The sequence below is a fragment of the Dromiciops gliroides genome, chromosome 3 (assembly GCF_019393635.1).
Source record: "Dromiciops gliroides isolate mDroGli1 chromosome 3, mDroGli1.pri, whole genome shotgun sequence".
In the NCBI taxonomy this organism is placed as follows: domain Eukaryota; kingdom Metazoa; phylum Chordata; class Mammalia; order Microbiotheria; family Microbiotheriidae; genus Dromiciops; species Dromiciops gliroides.
This window is the reverse complement of record NC_057863.1, coordinates 590178568-590204138: the sequence shown is the minus strand read 5'-3', so window position 1 is coordinate 590204138 and position 25571 is coordinate 590178568. Positions and strand designations below refer to the sequence as shown.

The 25571-nt window shown below is 44.4% G+C and overlaps 1 protein-coding gene across 1 annotated transcript; it reads left to right on the top strand.

Moving 5' to 3' along the window:
• The first annotated feature begins 732 nt into the window (after positions 1-732).
• On the top strand, positions 733-25011 carry CSF3R (colony stimulating factor 3 receptor). Its single transcript, XM_043995992.1, has 16 exons — positions 733-852; positions 9224-9302; positions 14358-14657; positions 15368-15491; positions 15976-16169; positions 17046-17218; positions 17561-17738; positions 17847-17932; positions 19688-19901; positions 20260-20457; positions 21145-21246; positions 21810-21956; positions 22469-22609; positions 23009-23105; positions 23723-23804; positions 24050-25011. Exons 2-16 carry the CDS (start codon positions 9245-9247, stop codon positions 24560-24562), a joined length of 2607 nt encoding a protein of 868 aa, XP_043851927.1. The 5' UTR covers positions 733-852; positions 9224-9244; the 3' UTR covers positions 24563-25011.
• Positions 25012-25571: the final 560 nt, after the last annotated feature.

The window sequence follows — 25571 nt, the reverse complement described above, 5'->3', positions numbered from 1 at the left end:
GCTTGAAGTAGGTGCAACCCCCATCTCTTTACCAAAACAATGGCCAACACCCAAAATTCTCCTCCACTTTATTCTATCCTCCTCCCAGCCCAAATCCTGTTTCTCCATCTGTAGAATGGAGAGAACTGTTCCAAACTGGGCACGGGAGCAACAGTGATCGATGGTAGGGCAAAGGAGGAAAGGATAATAGACAGTGGAAGTTGGCTGAAGAATAGGAATTACTCAGCACCATTCAAGGCCAAGGGCTTCAAGGAAAGGTAGACTTGAGGTTACTCAAGTGACCAATATTTTGGGAAGAAGGAGGAAGGATTAAGATTGCATTTGACCTGCCCAATTGGCAGGTTCCCAAAACACCTATTTGGGGGGGAGGGTACTAGGGCAGGCCCCAATCCAGGCTGGAGAACTCCTGGCCCCTGCCCAGGCGCAAGACTTCTAGGCCAGGAAATCCGGGGGGTGGGGTCTTCTGAGCCTTGCCACATTCCCCAGCCCCTTTAAGGGTCCAGGGCAGGAAGGCTGTCCCAGAGTGGCTGCCTAGCTTCTCAGAGTCTCCTTCCTGGGGGGAAGGGGCTCCCTTCCCAGGGAGGGAGGCTGAAGCAGGTGTTGCAATCCCCCAGCCTGGAGAAGGCATGTCAGAAAGTCAGAGAGACTAACGACAGCCCTGGGTTGGGAGGGAGGGGTACGGGGGAGGAAGGTGGAAGAACAGCCTGTGCCGAAGTAGTTTTCAGGAACTGAGCAAGAAAGGAGATGGTGTGAGGCCCCTGGTGAATGCCTGAGACAGACCAGCCATCCAGTCCAGCCAACTCCGTCTCTGAAAAGTGACTGAAGTGGAAGTAAAATCATTTCAGGAATGAGGTAAGACCTGAAGGCGCCAGCCCCTGCACCTCTCCAAGATCAACCCTCATTCCACCTCTGCTGAGCCCTGACAGCCCAAGGCCTCTTGGTTTAGACCTGGGGCGGGAAGTTGAGCCCCTGGAAACCTTACTTGGGGCCAGCTCCCTCAGAACAGGAGTGGTGAGATGTGGGGATTCACAAGGTGATGTTCCCCCAGACACAGATCAGGACCTCCGCCTAAGCAGAAAGGAAGGGGTGTCTGCCTCCCTGCCGAACATATGAGATGGTCCCCTCCCATCTTCCCTCATGGGGCACGTAAGACCTGAAGGAGATGGAGCGTATGCCTTTTAAGATGAATCCACTTCTGCTCGTGTGATTTAAATCTAGAAGCACCCTTGGTGGTTTAGTCTATAGAGCCAGAAAGATCTGAGCTAGAATCCTACTTCAACACTTATTAGCTTCATGAACAAGTGACTTAACTTCGGTCTACCCCAGAAGAATCCCTGCACTGGAGATAACAATGGTACCCATTCCACAAGGTTGTTGTGAGGATCAAATGATCTGATAATATATGTAAATTGATCTGTGAATCTTAGATTACTATGTAAATGCTACTTGTTAGAGATCATCTTATGCTTCAATGTACAAATAAGGAAACTGAGGTGTAGAGTAGCTAAGCTGGGATTCTAATGCAAACCCTCTGATACCAAATAGAATGTTTCCTACCTTGTTCGAAGTCTAAGGTGAACAGCAAACTAGGAAAAGATGAAAAACACAAAGATCGATGATTCACGGTTTGGGAGCGCTGAGGGGTAATGCAGAGAACTCTGAAATCAGAGTAAGGGAGCCTGGAGCTGAACCTTTGGTCCAGTGGATCACGGTCAAAGTTGGGGAGGTGGGAACTGGCAAATGCAGAGAGAGAAGACCCTTCCATTTAGAAAAGATGTAGGATTGGACGAAGTGGTTTCCACCCAACTCACCACTGATTAAACTTAAGTCTTCACCCTCTGCAAGTGTGTACTGGTTGCTGAAGGAGAAAGAGAGGAAGAAATTGTTCTCTAAAGTCTTTACAATTCTGATATGAGGGGAGGAAGGAAAGACAAAAGACAAAGGGAAAGGAGGAGCCAGAGGAATGTCAGAATTCAAGGGGAGTCAAGGGAAGAAAAAAAGAAAAAAAATGGAGATGTCTGGGAGAGAGGAGAGGGAGCAAATTGGGGGCAGGTTGAATAGTGAGCAGAGAAAAAGAGAAAATGAAAAAAGAAGATGAGAAATAATTTTTAAAAAAAAAAGAAATAGCTGGTATAGATGGGAATGTAAGCAGGGACTCTTACTTTTTCTTTGTAGCCCCTATACTTAGTACAGTACCTAGCACAGAGAAAGCTTGTTGATTGATTAGCATTTGTGTAGAACCTTAAAATCTATAGATCACTTTGTCCTTACAACAACCTGGTACTATTACTATTCCTATTTAACAGATATGGAATCTGAGGTTCCTGGAGGATAGAATCACACACTTAGTAAGTACTTGAGGTTGGATTTGAAGCCAAGTCTACTATACCACCCTAGCTCTAAGAAAACTGAAGGGGAAAGATAATACAATACAATGAAAGAAGGCATGGTACTGATCCATCCAATTTTCTGGATTCTTCTCTGTATATGAGGAACAGACTCTTCAGCTGCAGCTGGGTTGAAGGAAGGAGTCAGGGGCTTCTCCAGTGGTTTCCCTGGAGGAAAGAATTCCAAAGAGTACACTGAGAGGGAGTGAGGACTCCAGGCACATAATGACTGAATAAGAAAGACAGGCAGCTTTTTGCTATGATCCTCTGTTAAATGACACTGTTTTAAAGTTCTTAAAGGATCTTTGACCCCATTTCATGGTGAATAGAATATTTTCCTTAGGGTCAAAAAGATCTGGATTCAAGTCTTGCGTCTGACCCATAGACGTGGGTATGTGACTATGGACAAGTTACTTAACCTCTCACTGCTTCAATCACCTCTCTGAGCCTGTAAGTTATAGAAATTACTGATGGGTATCAGTGAAGAGAGCTTTCATCTAGGCAGTCCCCTGCATAAAAGAAATTACAAAATCATATGGAAAAAAATAGGACCCTTAAAATTGGCAATACAACGTAGTTGTTAGAATGCTGACTTAGACCTGGAAGTCTTGAATTCAGTCCTCCCCTCTAGCATTTACTAACTGGGGGACCATGACCAAGTCACCTAACATCTCTGCAGGTGAGTTTCCTCATCTGCCCAATTGGGAATTGCCCTATCTGACTCACCAGACTGTGCTGAGGAAAGTTTGTTGTAATCTTTAAAGGGCTAAACAAATGTGGGTCATTATATTTCCCCAACTGCCCCCACCTCTGTCCTCTTCTGTCATAATTCAGTCTCTTACTGCCAATCCGCATTCACATGTCAGTTGAGGGATGTTGTCCACCGGGGCTTTACCTTTGTTGAGATGAGTAGCCACTCAAGAACCACCTGGAGGAAAAGAAGATGCTCAGCCTGGAGGAGAGAAGACTTAGGAGGGACAAGATCCCTTGGCAGAATTTGAACCAATGGGAAGTAGTTTCAAAGGGAGAAATGTAGATTCCCAATAAAGAAATGCTTCCTTAGTATTACAGTTATCCAGCAGATACAGCTGCATAGAAGAGGATCACTAATGGGAGGGATCTTAGAGATGAGAAAACTGGAGCCCAAAGAGATCATTTCTTTCCCAAGGTACCACACGTACTGAGTGGCAGTGCTAGGAATTCTTTTCAATGCAGTTCACCAAATATTTATTAAGCTCACACTATGTGCCTATACTGTCCTAGGCACTGGGCATACTAAGGCAAAAACAAAATCATCTGCCTTACAATCTAATAAAAGGATGATGACACTTAGAAAATTACAGTAGAATGTAAGTTCTTTGAAGGCAGGAACTGTTCACAGTGCCTGGAACAGAGTAGAAGGTGAATAAATGTTAATTTAATTAATAAATAAAACTTTTTAAAAATAAGAAATACCTATGAGAAATGAGACATTGAGGGATGAGAGATTTGGGGGTGGACGGATCATTTCTACCTAAGAAGTTCTCACAGGAGAGGTGCCTGTATTATATCTTAGGATCGGAGATTGAGAGTTGAAGTACACAAAAAGCACCAACATGTAGTTTAACCCTCTCATTAAATACATGAGGAAACTAAGGCCCAGAAGTCCAGAAAGTTTACCAGATTATAGCTGAAAGGGACCTAAGAGGGTATCTAGTCCAACCCCTGCCCCCTCATTTCACCCATGAGAAAACTCAGGCACATGAAGATAAAGAGACTTGTCAAAAGTCATAGAGGTAGTAACTGGCAGAACTGGGATCCAAAATGGGATCCAAACTGCCTCCAAATCTAATGACTAAGAAGGAAAAAAGGGAAATGATAAGAAGGAATATAGGAAAGAAAAGTCAAACCAGGCAAGTGAGTCCATGTAAGTAAAGGTACAGTGATGAGAAAAGGTAGACTGGAGACCAGAGAGTCTTCTGACATGAACATTGACTATATAGAGAAATAATATGAGGTAAGGGCAGAAAGAGAGGTTGGTCTGGATTGTTGAACTACAAAATTTGCATTTTATCATATTAGTAATGGAGAGTCACTAAAGTTTTCTAAACAATTTGGAGATTTATCAGACTTGTGTATTAGAAAGAATAATCTCACAATATGTATAGGATGGAATGAACAAAGACAGTAGGCAAGGAGAATAGTCTAGAGTCTTCTTTCTTTACAGGAAAAAGAGTGATGAGAGATAAAACAAGCATACTAGCAGTGGAAATGAACAGGAGGAGATGGAGTGGAGAGATATTATAGTCAATAAACATTTACTAAGCACCTACTATGTGCCAGACACTAGGCTAAGCACTGAGGATGCAAAAAAAAAAAAAATCAAAAAAAACAGTACCTGCCTTCAGGGAACTCAAAATCTTTGGGGAGGGACAACATACAAACAAATCTGTACAAACAAGCTATACATATGACAAATAGGAAATAATGAACTGAGGGAAAGCACTAGAATTAAGAGGAATTAGTAAAAAATTTCCTGTAGAAGGTGGGATTTGAACTGGAATTTGATGGAAGCAGGGAATTCAAGAGATGGAGAGGAAGTGGGAGAGCACTGGAGCATAAGGAACAGTCAGTGAAAGTGCCCAGAGTAGGAAGATGAAGTATCCTGTTTGAGAAAGAAGGTCAGTGTCCTTGGATTGAAGACTATATGGTGGGATGGAAGGTGTAAGAAGACTGAAAATGTGACAGGAGATTAAGTTATGAAGGGTTTTGAACATCAGACTATTTTAATTTAATCTTGGAAGTGACAGGAAACCACAGGCATTTGAGGGGGGGGGCGGGGATAGCATAGTTGGACCTGAGCTTTAGGAAAATCACTCTGGCAGCTGAGTGGGGATGACCCAGAGTGGAGAGAAACTTGAGGTGGGGAGACCTCCCAACAAGCAATTGGAATAGCATTGACATGAAGAAAAACCAGGATGTATCAGGGCAATGACAATATCAGAAGACAGAGATGTTACAAAGGTGAAATTTGAAAGTCCTTGGCAACAAGTTGAGTAGGGAAGGGGTGGGGGTAGGAGGGTGTAGATGAGAGAGAGTGATGAGTCAAGGATAACACAAGTTTCAAACTTGGGGGACTGGGAGGAAGGCAGTACCCTTCACAGTAAAAGGGAAGTTTGGAAGGGGGAACAAAGTAGGAAAGATAATAAGTTCATCTTTGGAAATGTTGAGATCAATATGTCTACAAGATGACCAATTCGAAATATCCAATAGGCAGTTGGAGATGCTAGACTGAAAGTCAGCAAAGTCAGAGATAGGTAGATTTGAGAATCATCAGCATGGAGGTGATAATTGTATCCATGAGAGCTGATGAAATCACCAAGTGAAATTGAATAGAAGGAGAAGAGAAAAGGGATCCACAGTTAGCAGGTATGACCTGGATAAGCATGCAGCAAAGGAGGAGCAGTCTAAGGGCTAGGAAGAGAACCAGAGAGATTAGTGTCCAGAAAACCTGGAGAGAAGACAGTATCAATGAGAATATCAAGAAGAGGGTGGATGTCAAAGACGACAAAGGGGTCAAGACCGAGAAAAGGCCATTGGATCTGGCAGTTAAAAGATCATTGGTATCTTTGCAGATACTGCTTTCAATTGAATGATGAAGTCCAAAGTCCAACTATAGAGAGTTGAGAAGAAAACAAGAGGAAAAGAAATGGAAGCATCAATGGTAGACGGCCTTCTCAAGGCCATTTGTTTATCCACAAAAGGCAGCAAGAATATGGGACAATATAGTTGGTGGAAATAGATGGATCAAGTGAGGTGTTTTTGAGAGTGGAGGAGATGAATTTATAGACAGCAAAGAAGCAGCCAGTAGACAAGGAGAGATTGAAGATAAGAGGAGGGTGGGGTAGTGATTGAGAGGGTAATCTACTAGAGGAGACAGGTTGGAATAGGATCACTTGTGTACATAGAGGGGTTTGCCTTGCCAAGAAGGGCCATCTCATCGTGTCAGCCAGGGATAAAGAAAGAAATAGTGGACAAAAGACATCTGGTCAATATGAAGAAAGGAGTAGGGGAGAAAAGGGACCTCTCAGTGAGTGCCTCATTTTTTTTTTTTAGTGAGGCAATTGGGGTTAAGTGACTTGCCCAGGGTCACACAGCTAGTAAGTGTTAAGTGTCTGAGGCCGGATTTGAACTCAGATACTCCTGACTCCAGGGCCGGTGCTCTATCCACTGTGCCATCTAGCTGCCCCATGAGATAATTTATTTAGGGAAATATAAAAGGATTGCCTTGCAGCAGTGAGGGCCCAGTTGAGGTTGTTTAACTTAAATTTGAAGTGGACTCACTCAGGACAGTTTTTTTTTTCCTCTGCTTTCATTCAACAATAGATGCATATGATCAGATGCAACAGATGGTGGAAGAAATCCAAAGCTGAGGTTTGGCAGGGCAAAATCAGCGACATGATAAGGGGACAAAGTGGAACAACAGAAGAGGACAATGTAGAGTTAAACTGGTTCACTAAGGGTCAAGATAGGGAAAGGGGGAGAGTATGGCTAGTGAAGGGATGATGACCTGGGAGAGAACTGAGTGGTTAAAGAATTGGAGATCATGGTATAGATGAAAAGTAGAGTTTGGTATTAGGAAGAAAAAGGAGAATGCTAACAGATTGTGATCAGATAAGGCAATTTCAGAGTTCATGAACATGGAAGTGGTATATTTGTGGGAGATGAATGGATAACCAGGTCACAGGAAATGAGTAAGTTGAAGAGCTGGTATGTTAGGGTTTCTGAGGGAGCACAAATATGTGTGTTGAAGACCCCTAGTATGAGGTCAGGAGTTGAGGAGGAGAAAAAGATCATAAAGGTAGATTTGGCCATTATTGGGGTATGGCAAATGAGGGAGAAAGAAGAGGACTCCAAAGCAATAAGCTTGAGGGGGTGAGAGAATGGTATCACCAATTGAAATTGGGAAGTTAGGGAAAGAAGTAGGTTTAGGAAGAAGATGACAAGTTTAGTTTGGGACATGCTGAGTATCTACAGAACACTCAGGTGGAAAAGTACAAGTAATATGGTGGAAATAATACTGGACATAGAATCAGAGAGACCTGAGTTTAAATCCTACTTCAGATACTAACTAGTTTGGTAACACTTAACCTGTTAGCTTCATTAGTTTCCTCATCTTTGAAATTGGGATAATAATAGCATCTACCTCATGGGGTTGTTATGAGAATCAAACAAAATGATTTTTGTAAAGTATTTTTCAAACTTTAATGCACCCAATAAATACTTTGTTATTACTATTATAGCTGTAACTTGGATTAACAGGAGAGGATTTAGGCACATGTCTACATATAAATCATTTAATATAAATATAATATAAATTTATAGTATAATTTAATATAAATCATTGGAAATCATTTGGGTAGAGATGATCAATAAACCCATGGGAGCAGATGAGGCCACCAAGGGAGAAATTGTTGATAGAGGTCAAGGACAAGGCAATGGGAGATACCTCAGGCTATCGGAGGAGAAAAATGGACCAGCCAAAGAAGCCTAGAAATAGTCAGATGGAACCAAAGAGCTGTTAAAACTTGCAGAAAGGTCAAGGATTATGAAGACTTTCAACAAGAATAAACAAACAAGCCAAAAAAAGAACCTTAGCTTTAGAGAAGAAGAAGTCAAATGGTGGATCCAAAAAGAGTAGTTTCAGTAGAGTGGTGGGGACAGAAAAGCCACACCACTTGGGGGTGAAGTGTAGCAGTGGCAGCAATAAGCATAGAGGGCTCTAAGTTTCACAATGAATGGAGAGGAGAGAGAATTGTATATTGGGTCTTGTTAGGATCAAACAACAACAAAGCTAGACACTCAGGATATAAAATAAAAGGGGTAGTGATCTCACCCTCAGGTAACTGATTGGAGAGGACAGAGGGGAAGAGGATCCAAGGCACCAAAAAGTAAATGCCAGCTAATTTAAGGAAGAAGAAACCAATAATAAAAGGGCAGATGGGGGTTGATCATCAGTCCTGTTTTCTTTCTCTACTTTGCTATACCTCTCTTTCTTCTTCTTCCTCTTCCTCCTGCTTTTCTCTCTCCCCTACTTTTCTTCACATTCATATGATGACATGATTCAGAGCTGGAAGAGACCTTAGAGATGATCTGGTTCAACCCTCTCATTTTACTGAGCAGGAAACCGAGACCTGAGGTACCAAGGGCTTGAATAGCTCCTATGCCCTGGGGCTGGGATACTTAGCCCTGACACTTTATTCTCCACCATAAAGGATCAAATTAGAGGCTGTGAAACCTGTGCCCCTCCCTAACCCACACTGGGTTTAGAGAGGGACAGAAAAAACAATGGCGTTCCATGGAAAGAGAATGGATTATGAAGGCAGAAAACCTCAGTTCACATTCTGCTTATTAATAAAAAATATTCATTATGATAGCTGGCACTTGTATAGGGCTTCGAAGTTTTGCAAAGTGCTTCATCAATATCTCATTTTTATCCTCCCAACAACCCAGGGGAAGTAGATGCTGTTATTATCTCCCTTTACAGATGAAGAAATTGAGGCAGGTGGAGGTTAAGTGAATTATTTATGGTCACAGGGCTAGCAACCAAATATGACCTTGAGTAAGTCTCTTAACCTCCTGAGCCTCAGTTCCTCACCTCCAAACAAGGTGGTTGGACTAGATGGTCTCTGAAGACTTCCAAGTTTAGATCTAAATCTGTGGTCCTCTAACAGCAGATCCAGTGGATCTGGCAGGATTTTCACCCCCAAGGCTCTGTCTCAAGTCTTCTCTGAGATGGAGCTGTGGAAGAAGTCGAAGACCTGTTTGTCACCTTGGGGTCTTGGGACTTGTTTCAGGTGAACACCAATGATGCAGCCATGTGGCCCAGGGCCTGGAACCTGCTGGGAATTGTTCTGCTCTTCCACTTCTCTAAAGGCAAGTAGTTTGGGGATTTGGTGGAAGAGGGGCAGTCATGACTACCATCCATGAGCTAGGACAGGACCCTATTGTGTTATTTACCTAAGCAGAAAGTCAGCAGACTCCTCAAAGATCTTAGGAACACTAGCAAGCCTGGACTTAAAAGGAGCCTACCTTTTCTTTCTTTCTTTTTTTTAAATTTTTTTAGTCCATTCTAGACTTAAATGCAAAATGAGGAAAGAAAAAAAATTATGGACATAGAAGAACATAGGAAAGGATTCAAAATAAAACAATAAAGTTCCATTTCAAGAAAATCTATATAATAAATGCTGCACATTGTTTTCAAAGCTGCCCTCATTGGTCTCCTTTTGTATACTTTTTACTTTATCCTTTTTTCCCTCCCTTCCTCCCCCCACCCTAAAGAAGGTTACAATTAAGCATGAATGTATATATATATATATACATAGATATCTATAAAAATACATATATAGACTCATACACATCTATGTAAGACCATACCATATTTATACTTGTCACCTGTTTCTCTGAGGGTGGATAGCATCTTCCTTCCTAAATCCAAGTCTTTCCATGTTTTTCCAAGTCAACCAATTCAAGAACCTCCCTTTTCAGAGAATCAGTCAGTCAGTAACAAGTATTTATTAAACAGATACTATGTCCCAGGTACAAAGGAAGGTAAAAGATAGCCCCTGATGTCAAGGAGCTTAAAGTCTTATGAAGGGAGACAACATGCAAACAACTGTTGGGGGAGAAATATCTCCTCTCTGAGTTTGTGTGGTAGGTACCTGCTGTTAGAGAATATTTACCACAATACAGAAATTATAGAGGTAAATTCCTAGGTTTTATTATTATGCTCAATCATAGGTTCAGACCTGAGAGAAAACCTGGACAATCATTGGAATTCCAACAAGCCCTCTTATAGGCCAAATTACGTCAGAGTAACAGAGAAATAGTTATTTTACATATTGGAATCTTGTATATTCCTCTTAGGCCATAAAAGTTGGAGAGAAGATAAATCCATAATCCCTTGCTCCTTTCAATGTTATAAAAGTTGAATGAACTTAGTTAAACAGAGTCATGATCTCTTATATCCTCTAAGGAAACAAACTGCATCAAATAAACTCTATAAGTAAATTCACAACTAGGCTAATTGAGGAAGAAGATTTACATGTCCCCAAGGAGTCAGGGACAGTTGAGAGTCTTCCTTCTTATCTAAGGAATGTTTAAGGCTTTAAGTAGATTTTCACTTACCATGGGACAGGTTTTGGTCAGGTGAGGTTAATATTAATAGAAGACAGGGGCAGCTAGGTGGCGCAGTGGATAAAACACTGGCCCTGGATTCAGGAGTACCTGAGTTCAAATCTGGCCTCAGACGCTTGACACTTACTAGCTGTGTGACCCTGGGCAAGTCACTTGACCTTCATTGCCCCCCACCAAAAAAAAATTTAATAGAAGACAGGCTTTTAGTTAACCAAAAGTAAGGAAGAAAAAAGGGAAATCAAAAATTCCCATTACACAACTATATAAAAACAAGATATGTACAGAACATATTGGACATAATCTCAGAGGAAAGGCACTAAGATTAAGGAGGACTGGGAAAGACTTCTTGCAGAAAATGGGATTTTAGCTGAGACTTGAAGGAAGTCAGGAAAGTCAGGAGGGAGACATGAGGAGATTCCTTAATAACTAGACTTCAAGTCAAAAGACCTAGGTTCAAATCTTTCCTTTAGCACTTACCAGCTATATGACCATGGGCAACATATTTAACCTTTCTGTGCCTTATTTTCATCATCTATATAATAGGGAACCATTAACCAACACACATTTATTAAGTACTTATAGAATTCTAGGCACCTGTGGTACTTTCCTCACAGAGCTATTGTGAGGCTCAAATGTCATAAAGTACTTTATATAGTCTTATTATTAAGGTCTGGGATTAACTCTAGAAGAGACTTTTGGGATCATCTCATCTCTCCATATCGCTGTACAGATGGGGAGAATGAGGCCCAAACAGGGTAAAGGACTTACCTACTGTCTCAGGAAATCTTAGCCAATAAGCCAGCACAGGAAAAAAACTGAAGTTTATTCAGTGTAGTATATTCTACCAGTAGATGATGGACATGTGTGTGTGATAATTGGTAGGTGACACTAATATCATCTCCCCTCCAAAGCTATATTAGATAGAGAGTAAAAGGTATTCATTACAGCAAAGGAGGATGGTTATCAGTTGTTACAAAAGAAGGAATGTATTCTTGTCAGCATAACCATTTCCACTAGTTCATCGGAAACAATACCTCCTTTATCAGATAGGATAAAGAAGGAGACAACTTTCTTGAACAGTGGAAGTCCTCTGAATTCTTTTTTTGCAATAACAAAACAATTAGAGGTGGAAGATAGATACTGAAGGAGACAGTCTGATCTAGACTATACCCGAATATGTGCTGAAACATCACTTAGCAAGAAGTGGCAGAATTAGTAATGTCAACTCTTAACAGACTACTCTCAGCTCCCAAAATTCCTCTTTCAGTAATTCCCTCTTTTTTCCTGGATAAAATTATCTATGGGCCATCTAAAGATTCACAGTACAGCAAGTCAGTTATTTATACAGACCCCACAATAAATGTGACAAGGAATAGAAAAAAAAAACCTGAACAAAACCTCTTAACAAGAATGGAGGTTCGTGATAATTTCCAAACCTCTATGCAGATTCTAGAGTTAATATTTTAAAAGTAGTAACTATTTGGCAAAATTATCTACACTCAGAGGTGGGGAACAGGATTAAAGATCCTTCTGGTAACAAACCGTCTAAGACATAATTATCAGCAATGTTACAAGGAAGTAGAAAAGAGAAGAACCTGAATTTAAACTTCAAGGTTTGTCTTAAATCTGACACTCAGAGGGCAACTAGATGGTGCAGTGGATAAAGCACTGGCCCTGGATTTAGGAGGACCTGAGTTCAAATTCGGCCTCAGACACTTGACACTTACTAGCTGTGTGACCCTGGGCAAGTCACTTAACCCTCATTGCCCCACAAAAAAAAAAAAAATCTGACACTCAGATATCTTTCCAAATGGGCCAGGACACTTGTAAGAAATAATGGATGATAAACGTAATTCCATAATTAGGAAGACAAAAAGGACTGAAATGAATTTAAACAACAGACTTCTTGTTCCTTCATCTAAGATTTAGCTCTCTATCTCATGAAATTGTCTGCTTTCTGGGAAATATTTTCCCTTGGAAATTCTGTGTCAAAAGGGTCTTTCGTAGACCACTGTCCAAAAATTGTCTGACTTGGTCCACTCAGACTCAGAGATATGTACCCCTGAATCAACACCTTGGTGTCTTTAACAAGGGTGTCAGTTGTTTACAATACCCAGAATGGGCCTTCCACCTTTTTTCTGTAGATTTGCATTTCTTCTAGTAGATTGATTTTCCAAGTTCTAAGCCACTCATAGAGATTTCCTAAGCTTCTTAAAACTGCTAGTGATAAGACTTAGTATAATTTAGTAGGGCTTTACAAAGTCTGATCTCATTGGCCTTCTAGTAATTAGTTCATGTGGTAAAAGTCATTGCAAATTTTATGGAATTAACCTTATGAGCTATAAGTGCTATAAGAAGAAAGTCAAATTAAACTACCTGTAACCCATCTGAGAGTTTGGAGACTTCACATACCATTTTTTTCTTTCTATCTTTGCCTAAACCTTATACATTACATAGATAATCCTGTTTAGAAGCTAGAGGAAGAGTCTTACAAAAGGATCCTTAAGGAACTGACATCAAAAATATAAGTCTTTCTGTTTCTTGATATTATCAGAAAGACCTCAAGCAGAAAAAAAAAAAACATGACTTTTTTCTTTACAACTAATTAAAGTGATTCTATATATGAAAACCTCAATCCAACTTGAGACCCTATAAACAATTATTAAAATCTATCCAAAAGCCCATATATTTAGGCATTTGTATCACTAGGTATTTATAGTTATTAAAATGGACCCAGAGGAGGTTCAATAGTTCCCTATTACCTCCAAGATAAAATTTTTAATGTATCCTTTAGGACCATAATCATTACTTGGACTTTTCCATTGTTTTTCATTGCCACAACAGCAGAAGTTCTAAGGCTACTAATACAATTACAATTATCACAAGTCCTTTAAAGCATATATTTTTTACCCAACAGAAAACATGTGAAAGTCAATCACATATCTCCTAGAGAGACTAGAAAATGTTTAATCCTCTTGCTTTTCTCAAAAGAAGTTTACTAATCCATTAAAATGAATTATTTTGCATCTTTATCACATCACATCTTTATGATATCCTCCCTTTGAGAATGTTATGACATATCATTCAGAAAGGATGTGACCAGTCTTATGCATGAACATAGAAATGTATGGGACCAATCTTATTCTTGAACTATTCAACCAATGAGCAAGAAGATGGCAAGTCTAAGAATTCATTTCCCATAGTCACCATGGTTACCATTTCCATAGCCACAGTTAGGAAGTTGAGGCAACTCTAGATTATATCATAGTCACAATACTGCTTGGAAGGACCAAAAAAATAGTGCTAATGTTATCCTAGTAATAGCCAGCATTTTAATAATGCTAAAGTATTTTACTGACAATGACCCTTAGAGGTAGATTATTTTCCTCATTTAACAGAAGTAATTTACACAGTTAGTAAACATAACAGCTGGCATTCAAACTCATGTCTCCGATCTCCCAGGTCACTTTCTATTCTGCCATGATGGCTCCTTCCAATGGAAGACAGGATTGTAGAGTCATACCTCTAGAGCCAAAAAGGGCCTAATGGTCCGCCAGTCCAGTCCCCTCAGATTACAGGTGAGGAAACTAGAGGCCAGAGAGGTTAAATAACTTTACTAAGATCACATCATTAATAATAATCAGAGTAAAGATTAAAACACATGTCCTCTGAACCCCAATATAGTGTTCTTTCTACCATTCCACACAGGCTAGGTTGCCTAGTTAGCATTCTCTAGCAAGAGATAGAGCACCCTCATTGCTCTGTCAATCACCTGTCCTTTTCTCCATCCCACAGGCCTTCAAGATTGTGGGGACATCCGTCTGTCAGCCTCTGTTATCCATCTGGGTGCCTCCATCACAGCTTCATGTACCGTCACCCCTAACTGCAGCAGCCTGGCTGGGGTAGCCAAGGGAATTCTGTGGAAGCTGGACTGGGAGAAGCTTCCTGAGGGTTGGCAATATCAGAGGGAGGATGGAACTCTGGCATCCAACATTACCCTCCCCCACCTCAACCGTCCCCGTGCCATGCTCTCCTGCTGCCTGCTTGTGGCAGGGACTCCCCAGATCATAGGACAGGCAGAGCTGCAGGCTGGCTGTAAGTCCCTCATGCTCCACTGAGAACCCTGGTCCCACCACCTCCTGCTAGTCTATGAGGAAGGGGCAAACACAAGGCCAGGGGCTCTCAGTACAGGAGGGAGTTGTTGGAGACATAGACTCTGTTCTCCAAGGTCTTGGGGGAGAAAGTCTTTCTAGCTAGTTCTCCTTCCCCTTCTGGGTATATGTCCTTCCTATTAAGGATGGGGGAAAAAATAAGCCTAAATTTCTCATTTAGTGATCTAAACATAGGGCAGAGGGGGCCAGATTGGTAAGACTGGTTGGACAAGGACACCCGGTTTCCACATTTCTGCCTCCAAAACTGAGATAGGACTGTGGGCAAGACAATGTCTTAGGATCATTCAAGACCTGAAAAGCACCTTGGAGAGCATCTTTCTAACTCTCTAACTTTATAGGAAAGGACACTGGAGAAACCAGCAAAGAGGTTAAATGAATTTCCCAAGGCCACCCAATAATAAGTGGCCAAGCTAGGATTCATAGGATGAATGTCTCCTGACTCTCCATCCAGTCCCCTCTATTGTAGTGTCTCAGTTTTCCCCAGCTCTTGCCTCAATGGATCAAGGGCAGTCCTAAATGGGAAGCAGGAGTCTGGATGGTGTGGTCTATCCAGGTGGGTCCCCTATTTATAAGTCCCTTTTCAATACCCCTGTCCTTCTCATACTCTTTTCTTTCACCACTGCTTTACCCTAGACCCCCCTCAGCCACCCAGAAACTTCTCCTGCATCATGAACCTCACAGCCCAGGTCCTCACCTGTCAGTGGGAGCCTGGCCCCAACACATACCTGACCACCATCTTCACTCTGAAGAGTTACAAGTAAGTGAGACTGTGGGAGGAATATCAATCTTCTCTTCCCAGCCCTCAGATCCCTCATCCCTCTGATCATAGGCATATGTGTAAGGGCTAAAGAGAAAATGGTAGAAGAGACAATAGTGGGCCACAGGCCCTGGGGTGAGAAGGACCAGTTCCCAAGGTCATGTGAAGTCTATAGCAAATCTAGGCACTGTCAGGAACTAGGAGAATGAAAGTGTTGTAGCTGGGACCTTGAAAGTATGGGTAAGGATTTTCTTTTCCTAAGTCTTCCTTCAGTGGTTACACTGAAAATATGTTTCATGGCTTAGGACACAGACGAGTTTAGTAGAAGTGGCGGGGGTTGAGTGAAATGGATGGGAGCTCAGTGAGGATGGTGGGGTCTCAGTAAAGCAGGTAAAGGCTTATTGAGTTAGATGAAGCCTATATGACTGGCTGAGTGAGGGGGGAATATGGGCAACCAGTTCCAACATAAACTTCTCTTATTAAGCTCTAGGAGCAAGGATAACTGCCAGTCTAGAAAACAGCCCCTCCCAGACTGTGTCCCCCGAGATGGTGAAAGCCAGTGCTCCATCCCCCGAAGCCAGCTCAGCATGTACCAGAAGATAGACATCTGGGTGAAGGCAGAGAATGTGCTGGGAGGGGCCGAGTCTCCACACCTGTGCATCAACCCCATGGATGTGGGTGAGTAACATGGTCAAGAGAAGTCAACAGGGAGGGACATCCAGCTGGGCTCAGAAACAGAAATAGGAATACGAAGGAACAGAGATGGAGGCAGACATAAGAAGGCAGTCACAGGCGATGAAGTTGTACATTTTTATTGGACACTTACATGGTGTTCCACAGAGAGACTGATACAAAGTATAAGTGAGTTCTTGCCCTCAGAGTGCTTACACTCTAGTAAGGGGATAAAACACAAGCCTGGATACTGTCACGTACGATGCCATGAACATTAAATTAGAGAGGTGCAAGCAAACTTCTCTGTGAAGTCTGAGAAGGAATTACTGTTGGGGATTGGGGATCAAGGAAAGCTTCCTAGAGCAGGCAGCATTTCAGTTGGTCTTTGAAGGGTGGGTGAAAAGTGAATCTGAAAAGTGAAATGGGGAGGACAATGAGCAAAGACATGGATTCAGGAAAATGCACAAGGTGCATACCAAATGGCTGTTTCTGAAGGGGAAAAAAAAGGAAGGAAGGAAGCCATTTATCAAGTGCCTACTATGTGACAGGCTAAGCACTTTATAATTATTCTCCCATTTGATCCCCACAACAACCCTGAGAGGTCGGTGCTACTATTATCCTTATTTTAAAATTGAGAAAACTGAGGCAGAGGTGAAGTGACTTGCCATGGGTCACACAGCTAGTAAGTTTCTGAGGCCAGATTAGAACTCAGATCTTCCTGACTCTAGGCCCCATGTTTTAACCACAGTATGCCCCAGATGCCTTCTAGCAAGAATATAGAAATAGACCAAAAAGCAGGAGACGCAAAGACAGGGTCACAAGAGGAGAGAGACATGGAGAGATCCCCACAGAGTGAGGTAATAACTGACTTCTCTGTTACAGCAAAGCTTGAACCCCCAATACTTCAGGCTGCTAAGGCCAGGCTAGGCCCAGGCTCCTCCTTACCCCAGCCTGGATGTCTCCAGCTAAAGTGGGAGAAGGGCAGGATGAGCAAACATGTGGAGCAGACCTGTGACCTTCGGTACCAGCGTCCTGGGGAGCTGTCCTGGGTCATGGTAAGGTCCTCACTCCCATTCATGGCAGGAGTTCACTCTGTGCTTGGGGAAGGGAGCTTGCATCCCCTTCACAGCACCCTCGGTGTCTTCTCCTGAATTCACTAAGCCCTCATCCTCATGAAATACTCACCCTCCCTTGATTTAGAGTTCTCATTCCTCTCACTCAGCATCCATCCCCTCCTTGATCCTTCACCATGCTCCTCTTCCACTGAGTCCTCATCCTCACCATAATGCCTTATTCCCTTGTATCCATATCCATCCTGGTTCTCTTCCTCCTCCTTTTCAGGCCTGGGTCCAGGACTCAGGGTTTCCTTGACATGGTTTCTGGTCACTTTCTGGCAGGTGTCACCCTTCTTGAATTCAGATTCCCAACATGAGGGAGAGTATGACCTCTGTGGCCTCCTTTTTGCCACCCGCTATGCCCTGCAAATGCGGTGTGTCCGTTGGTCCCTGGGTGGGCAACTAGGTGGTCACTGGAGTGACTGGAGCCCCAGCCTAGAACTCACTACCACAGAGAGACGTAAGTGACCAAAAGTGTTGATGGAAATAGGTAGTAGAGACTACCTCTGGTATTCTTTCACCTCCTCTCATTCCCCTTAGTCATCCATGACTCTCTCCTATTTCCCAGGTCCCATGGTTAGACTGGATGTGTGGTGGAGGCAACGAGTACGGAAACTGAGCACTATGATGATGGACATCCAACTTCTCTGGAAGGTATCCCCCTTCCACCACCCTCCAGGGGTCATCTTCTCCATATCCCCCTCTAGGAAGCTTGATCATTTCCCAAGCCAAGAGAAGTGACACCAAGAAGTTGGCGATCTGTGACAGACAGGCCCTCAAGTCTCCACAGGTTCTAGATTGAATATTCTTGTCCCTCTTTTTAGACAATGTCAGTCATTCAATAAGCATTTATTAACTGTTGACTACATGCATAGTATATACAAAGACTTCTGGGACTGGTAAAGATCTTAAGAGATTATCCAGTCCAACTCTTCTGCTTTACAGAGAAATCGATCCAGAGAATAGAAGAAGGAACCTTCCCAAGGTCACCCATCTGGCTCAGGGCAAAAATAGAACTAGAGGCACAACTCCCAACTCTAATGATCTTTCTGCCCCTTATTCCTTTCATCCTTCTCACCATCATTGTCCCCAATCCTAGATCTAAGTGACAGAGTTGAGGGCCAGGAGGTAATAGTACCACTCTACTCTACCCTGATCAGACTATATCTGCATAACTGTGTTCATTTCTGGGCACCATCTTTTAAAACAGAGAAAAACAACAGTGTGCCCAGAAGAATACCAAGATGATGAACAGCCTTAAGGTCATGCCCTATAAAGATCAGTTGAAGTAACTAGGAATGCTGACCTTGGGAAAGAGAAGAACTCAGGGAGGATATGCTAGCAATCTGCAAATATTTGAAGGGTTACCATGAGGAAGAGGATGTTCTACTTGGGCCCAGGGTTCAGAACCAGAAGCATTGGGTCTAAAATTCAAAGAAACAAGGGGCAGCTAAGTGGCACAGTGGATAAAGCACTGGCCCTCGGTTCAGGAGGACCTGAGTTCAAATCTGATCTCAGACACTTGACACTTACTAGCTGTGTGACCCTGGGCAAGTCACTTAACCCTCATTGCCCTGCAAAAAAATTAATTAAATAAATATATAAAGGAATGCATGAATGAATGAATAAATTCAAAGAAACAAATTTAGGTTTGATGTTGGGGGAAATGTCCTGAATATAAGATGGAATGGACCAATTTTGGAATAATAATAAGTATTATTATTATTAATATTAATATCTATCATTTATACAGTACTTAGTAAGTGCTAGGCACTCTACCAAGCTCTTTATAATTATTATCTCATTTGATTTCCCCCCAATAACCCTTGCGGATATGTGCTAGTATTATTCCCATTTTAGAGGTGAGGAAACTGAGGCAAGCAGAAGTTAAGTGACACAATTATTAAATGTTGAGGTTAGATTTAAATTTGGGTCTTCCTGAGTCCAGGCCCAGCACTCTATGCACTTCACCACCTAGATGCCTGGAAGAAGTGGAGCCCCCATCCTTGGAAATCCTTAAGCCAAGACTGGATGACCACTTGTCTGCCATGTTTTAGAAGGATTCCTGGTCTGATATAGGACTATATGGCCTCTGAGATCCCTTCTGACTCTGAAATGTTGATCTCTTCTGAGCCTCCCAATGACTATGTGAGGTGGTTTTTTTTACAGGCATTATTATCCCCATTTTACAGTTAAAGAAACTGAGGCTCAGAGATTTGGTGACTTGCCTAGGATCACGTAGCTAATGTCTAAAGCAGAATTTCAGCCCCAGACTCTCCTGACTCCAAGTGCAAAGCCCTCTCTACCACCTCACACTGCTTCTAGGTTTGGACTAAATGCCCTCTGAGGCAACTGTCATATTCTGTGATTCCTTAAAGACACCTTATCCTCTTGTGTGTGTCTATACAGCCAGTGGCCACAGAGGAAAGCAGTACCAGGATCCAAGGCTATCTGGTCTTCCCGAGTCCTCGAAGCCAAGATGGGAAGTCCCCACCCCTCTGCAACACCACAGAGCTGAACTGCACCTTCCAACTGCCAGAGGGGGATCAGGAGGTCACCCTCACAGCCTATAACACAGCAGGAGAATCTCCCCCCACCACCATCATCTTCCAGGAATGCCGAGGTAAGGCTGAGACTCTCCCTGCCTTGTCAGAAGAGACAGCAGATTCGCTGTTTGACCTTCAGAACCACAGCACCTCCCTCCTCCAGGTCTGCCCTGCTCCCCCCACCCCTCTCCGAGATGAGGAGGGAGGTGAAGAGAGTCTGCAAGTCTCTCAAGGTGGAGCCCAGGTTTAGGCTAGAGCTTCTTCTTGGGACCTGAGCAGAGCCGTATGTGGCCAAGGCTGAAGGTCCGGAATCCAGCATTTGTTGCTCCAGACCCCACAACACTCACGGAGGGTGGAGTTTGGAGGAGTAGGAGAGATGCCATGCCCTTCCTTTCTCTCGACAAAGCAGGTTCTATCCCATATCCCCATCTGCAGGTGCTTCTCTGTCCAGCATCCACACCTCTGCCCCGGATGCTTACAGCCTCTGGGTAGGATGGGAACACCCCCTAGGCCAGACCCTCCCCAGGGCTTATGTGATAGAGTGGTGCTTAGCTCCAGCCCACCAAGAGGATGACTGCAATGGCAACTGGAAGACTGAGTCCAACGGCGGAAGCACTGGGACTCTGCTGGATGGTGAGGGCACAGAGCCTAGAGGGGGACTGGGGCTCTTTCATTAATGGTAGATGCCTTACAAAGAGCTTGTGGGGTCCTTCTGTACCGGGGAGGAGGCGGGGTGGGAATGGCTGCCTCACACCCCATCATCCCATCCATTCTCCTGTTTCCAAGCAAAGCAGCTCCTGCCCCAGCCTAGATAGGTGGGGTCTCTTGGAGTGATGAACTTTGAGTAAGACCTGAGTTCCAATCCAGCCCCAGACACTTACTAGATATGTGACCCTGAGCAAACCACTTAACCACCCTCAGCCTCAGTTTCTTCATCTGTAGAATGAGCCCAATAACAGCACCTACCTCCCAGAGTTGTTGTTATGAATCTCAAAAAAAATATTTGTAAAGCACTTTGCAATCCTGAAAGCACTGTATGAATGCTAGCAGTCAGTGTGCTATTGTTCTTTTCCTTTGGGCAAGAAAAATCTCTCAGTTTTCTCAGGCTACCTATCATTCCTCCAACCCCCATATTCAGAGATAGGAAGTTCTTCCTGATATGGATCCTTCCCCTCCAACTTACAGGCGTATTTATTCCAAGAGTCTTCAGCTACACTTAGTCCATATGCTTAGTAAGTGTCAATGGTCCCAGAGAGAAAGTGCAGTGAGTAGCCCCTCCCCCTTCCCTGGGACTGAACCCTCCTTCTCCTTCCTTTGCAGAGAATATCACGCCCTTCCATCTGTACAAGATCACTGTGTCCCCCCTGTACCACGGCGCCATGGGGTGTCCCCAGCACATCTATGCCTACTCCCAAGAAAAGGGTTTGCTTTCAACCTCCTCTCATCCCCAAACTCCTACCCCCTAGCTTCCTCACGCCCTGGGCATATCCATCCCATTCCATGCCATCCTTAGACTTTAGCCCAGAAAACACTAGCATGATTGCCCAATAAGGCAATTTCCCTTTTGGTTTCAGGCATTATTAGGCTTGTAAAAAATAAGACAGAGGACTCAGAAGAAATTAGGTAGGTGGTCAAGGGCCATCAGTTTTAAAATGAGCTTCCCTTCTCTCCCCTTGGTGTCTCCCTGTGTCAGGGGTAGGGGAAATGGAGGGACTAGAAGAAAACAGAAAAGAGGCAGGAGCAGCTGGAGCAAGGAACAGCAGTACCTGAGACAAGGCTACAGTGGCCTCAGAGATCCTCCCTCTGGCTGAATCTATGCCCCATCTCCAAAACATACTTGTGGCAACAGGCCGCAAGGGCCTGGGAACTGGCATCCAGCCCCATATTCATCCTTCCCTCATCCCATCCCAGGGACTAGACTTGCCTGGAGGGGAGGTGATCAAAATCCATCCAGCCTCCATGGAGCCCCCCTTCTCAATCCGCAGCCCCATCCCATGCTCCTAAGCTAAAGCTGAAGCACATCGGAAGGACCTGGGCAGAGCTGGAATGGGAGCCTGGAGCCCCAGAGCTGGGGAAGAGCCCCATCACCCTATACACTGTCTTCTGGACCAACGCTCAGGATAAGGGATTCTGTGAGTGCTCCCCCCTGTCCCTCCCTGGTCCCTACCCCCAAGGCAGCTGGGGCCAAGGATCATAGGCTCAGTATTCTTTCAGGGAAAACCCCGACATTCCCACCCCACACCCAATGCACTATCTCTTAAACCATTCTCAGATCAAAGAATTTTGTAAGGATTATTGCCTGTTCCCCCTTGGACTCAATCTCCCAAACTAGCTACTGAGCTAGTTTGAACAAAGGGCTTCACTCAGAACCTTGGACAGGGGCCCCAGAACACATACCTTGTATTCTCAGGCTGTCCCCTTCCAAAGTTCTCCCATATCCCCCACCCATGGCCTTCTCAACCACTTTTGGACCCATGTCCAAAACCAGGGATTCTATAAGTATTATTCCCTGCCTCCAAGAAGATATGTTTTCTCAGAGACCAGGGCCCAGAGTCCCAGAGCTCAGAAGCCAGAGCCCCCAAAGCCCCCAGAGCCCTAACCACAGACTGATTCTCTCTCATTCTCCTCCACTACCATTTCCTAGCCATCATCCTAAATGCCTCCTCTCGAAGCTGCACCCTCCAAGGCCTGGCACCCAACAGCATGTACCGCGTCCATCTCATGGCTTCCAACCAAGCTGGAGGCATTAATAGCACAGACCTCACTGTGGTGACCATAGCCCTCGGTAAAGTCAGCCTCCATGGGGGTGGCCAGAGCCCCACAGACAACAACCAACCAATCCACAAGTACCTACTATGTGCCAAGCACCATACTAGGTGCACAAGTCACAAAGAAGGGAATGCTCCCTCTGTGCAAGGGGTTCCCATTCCAATGACATGGACTCAGATGTCTTGCTAGGGCCAAACCCATCCTAGTTACCTGGGGAATAACCAGGGGAAAGACACATCCTGTCCTAAGGGGAATTTCAGTCTGAAGTGGAGAGATACGGCCCTGCCTTCAGGAAGAGCTAGTCTGAAAGGGAAAGTCATGGCAAGGCATCAGGGAAGTATCTAATCTGGGAATTGAGGAATGGATCTGACTTTTTCTCCTTTGGTGCTTCCTCCCCCTAACCCTTCCCCCACAGAGGAGAAAGATATCAATGTGCTCTTGATCCTAATCAGCCTCTTCTCGGTGATGACTTTCTGCATCATCTCACTTGTCTGTCTTCATAAGAACCACAAGTGAGTAAGGGCTCCAGGGATGGATGAGGGAGGGGAGGGGCATGGGATGCTGATAGGGAAGGATGCCACCTAAAAGCTCACCAGCCTCAGGGTTCTGTCATCATCAGTCACTCCTCCTTCCATCCATCCAGGTCCTGGGCAGCCCTTCCTCACCTCCAACTGAAATTCCTCCCAAGCCTATCTCCTCCGCTGTGAATAGATAGGATCATGGAATCCAGGATGTAGGAACCTTTGGAGATCATTGATTCTCATCTCCTCCTTTTCCAGATGAGGCCCAGGGATTTTCCCTGGCTCCAGATCCGACCAAAGCTTACTCTAATATACTGGACTGAGGAGAGACACTGGAGACCCAGCCCCATCCTGCATAGTCTACGATGGGCCTTCGAGGTCTTAGCAAACAAGATTCAGTTGCCCTCAGTTTTCTCTTCCCCCAAGCCCAGGGATTCCCCTTCCTCCACCTTTGAAGCAAAGTTGAGGCTTTTAGAGGATAAAGAGAGTCCCTTGTCAAAGAGAACTCATAGGAAACTAGGGTTAATTGGGAGAAAAGAATCTCTGACACCAGAGCAGGACATCCCCAATGCCTGCCCCAACCAGGGTGCTCACTTCAACTTTTCCAGGATGAAGAATCAATTCTGGCCAAATGTCCCGGACCCAGCCCATAGCAGCCTGGGCCAGTGGATCCCCACAATCCTTCCTGGGGTAAGATATAAGATGGAGGGAGGGCTTAGGGTGGGACAAGGGCACTGGGAGCCTAAGAGGGGGAAAATGGACACCCTGACTCCCACTGCCCAACCACATCTCCCCATGTGCCTTCCCCTCTCCCAAGGAGAGTAGTCCCCTCCTCCTAACCAACACTGGGCAACCAAAACCTACCATTGGCCCTGTGGAGGAGCAATGACCTGGGGATCCCCCTCAACCCTTTCTGATGCTCCCGTCCATCCCAGGAAACCATTCATTTGTCAAGCCTGAGGGACTCTGCCATGCCCCCTGTCTCCAAGATCATAGTCCTGAAGGAGGAGGAGAAGAAGCCACCGCCACAGACAAGAGGGACAGATGAAGAGGCTAAGAACCTCCCTAACCTGGTCCAGGCTTACATTCTCCAGGGGGATCCCTTCCTACCAGAGCCCCATCCCAGCTCCAATGACCCCATCCAGTACGGGAAGGTAATGGGAAACCAAGGATACCAGAGTCAGCACAGATCCCCTGCCAGGCTCTACTTGCGCACGGATTCCACACAGCCCCTCCTGGCTGACCTCACCCCAAGCCCCAAACTCTATGAGAACATGTGGTTCCAGAGAAGTCCCCCTGGATCCAGGGCTCCCAGCTCTCAAGGCTTCCCAGAAGAGGATATTGATGACTCTGCCTTCCTTCCCCACTGCCCACATGGACCACTCCTTGATTTTCCCCTTCTGCAAGGTCTGAGGATTGAAGGAGCTGATGGACTGGGGAGCATTTAGAATCCCTTATAGACTCCCACCTCAACCTCCTTCCTTCCATGCTGTGGGATGTCCTCCCACACATGGACCTGGGAGGAAGAATCCCTTAACTTCCTACTCTTCTCAAGTAGGCAGGAGACTTGGGCTGTCCTAATGCAGAATACAACTGAGTTAATGGTGAGGGTCTTCTCTGCACAGTGGGGAAGTGAGGATGAATCACTAAAAGAGCCTAGAACCCACCTATCCCCAAAATGGACTGCCCTCTCCTCCAGCCCCTTTCCCTTGTCCAGAGAGATGTTACCTGCCCCAGAGTGGAAGGCCCTGGCTGCCCCACCAAGGGATTTCCCCACCTGTATTATGTCTGTTCTATGGGCAAGAAAAAAAACTGTGTATATTTCCTAAGATCAAAGACTCCTACCCTTGCTCCTTCTTGTACCTGCCCATGACTTCCAAATGGACAATATTTCAAACTCATTCTTTCAGACTCTAAAGTGTGTCTGAGCTCTCTGTCCTTGATGCCATCCATATGAGTGAAGGGGGATGGGGAGGGGGAGGCAGGGGTGAATAATACTGGGAGGAGGGCAGGGAATAATAAGCATTATCATCCAAGATGTTGTGTGATGCTATGGAATGTTGTGTGGTGTTGTATGGTGCTATGAAAAAGTGGTAAAGACAGAAGATCCCAATTCCATCATGGCTCTGCCACTGACTTGTCGGGTGACTTTGACCAAGTCATTTCTTTTTATGAGCTTCATAGAAGCCCACATTTAGAGCTGAAAGGGACCTCAGAAGTCTTCTAGTCTGGCCCCTTCAATTAAACAGAGAAGGAAACCGTGACCCAGGGACACTGATTTGCCCAAGGTCACATAGGTAACTGAGGAACAATGAGGATTCAAATCCAAATCCTCTTCCTCTGACTTCAAAGCCTGCATTTTTGCCATTATACCATGCTGTCTCTTTTTATCTTTTCCTCTGGAAAATGTGTGTGGTATGGACTAGATCAGGGGTTCTGAACCCTTTTTTTTGTGTC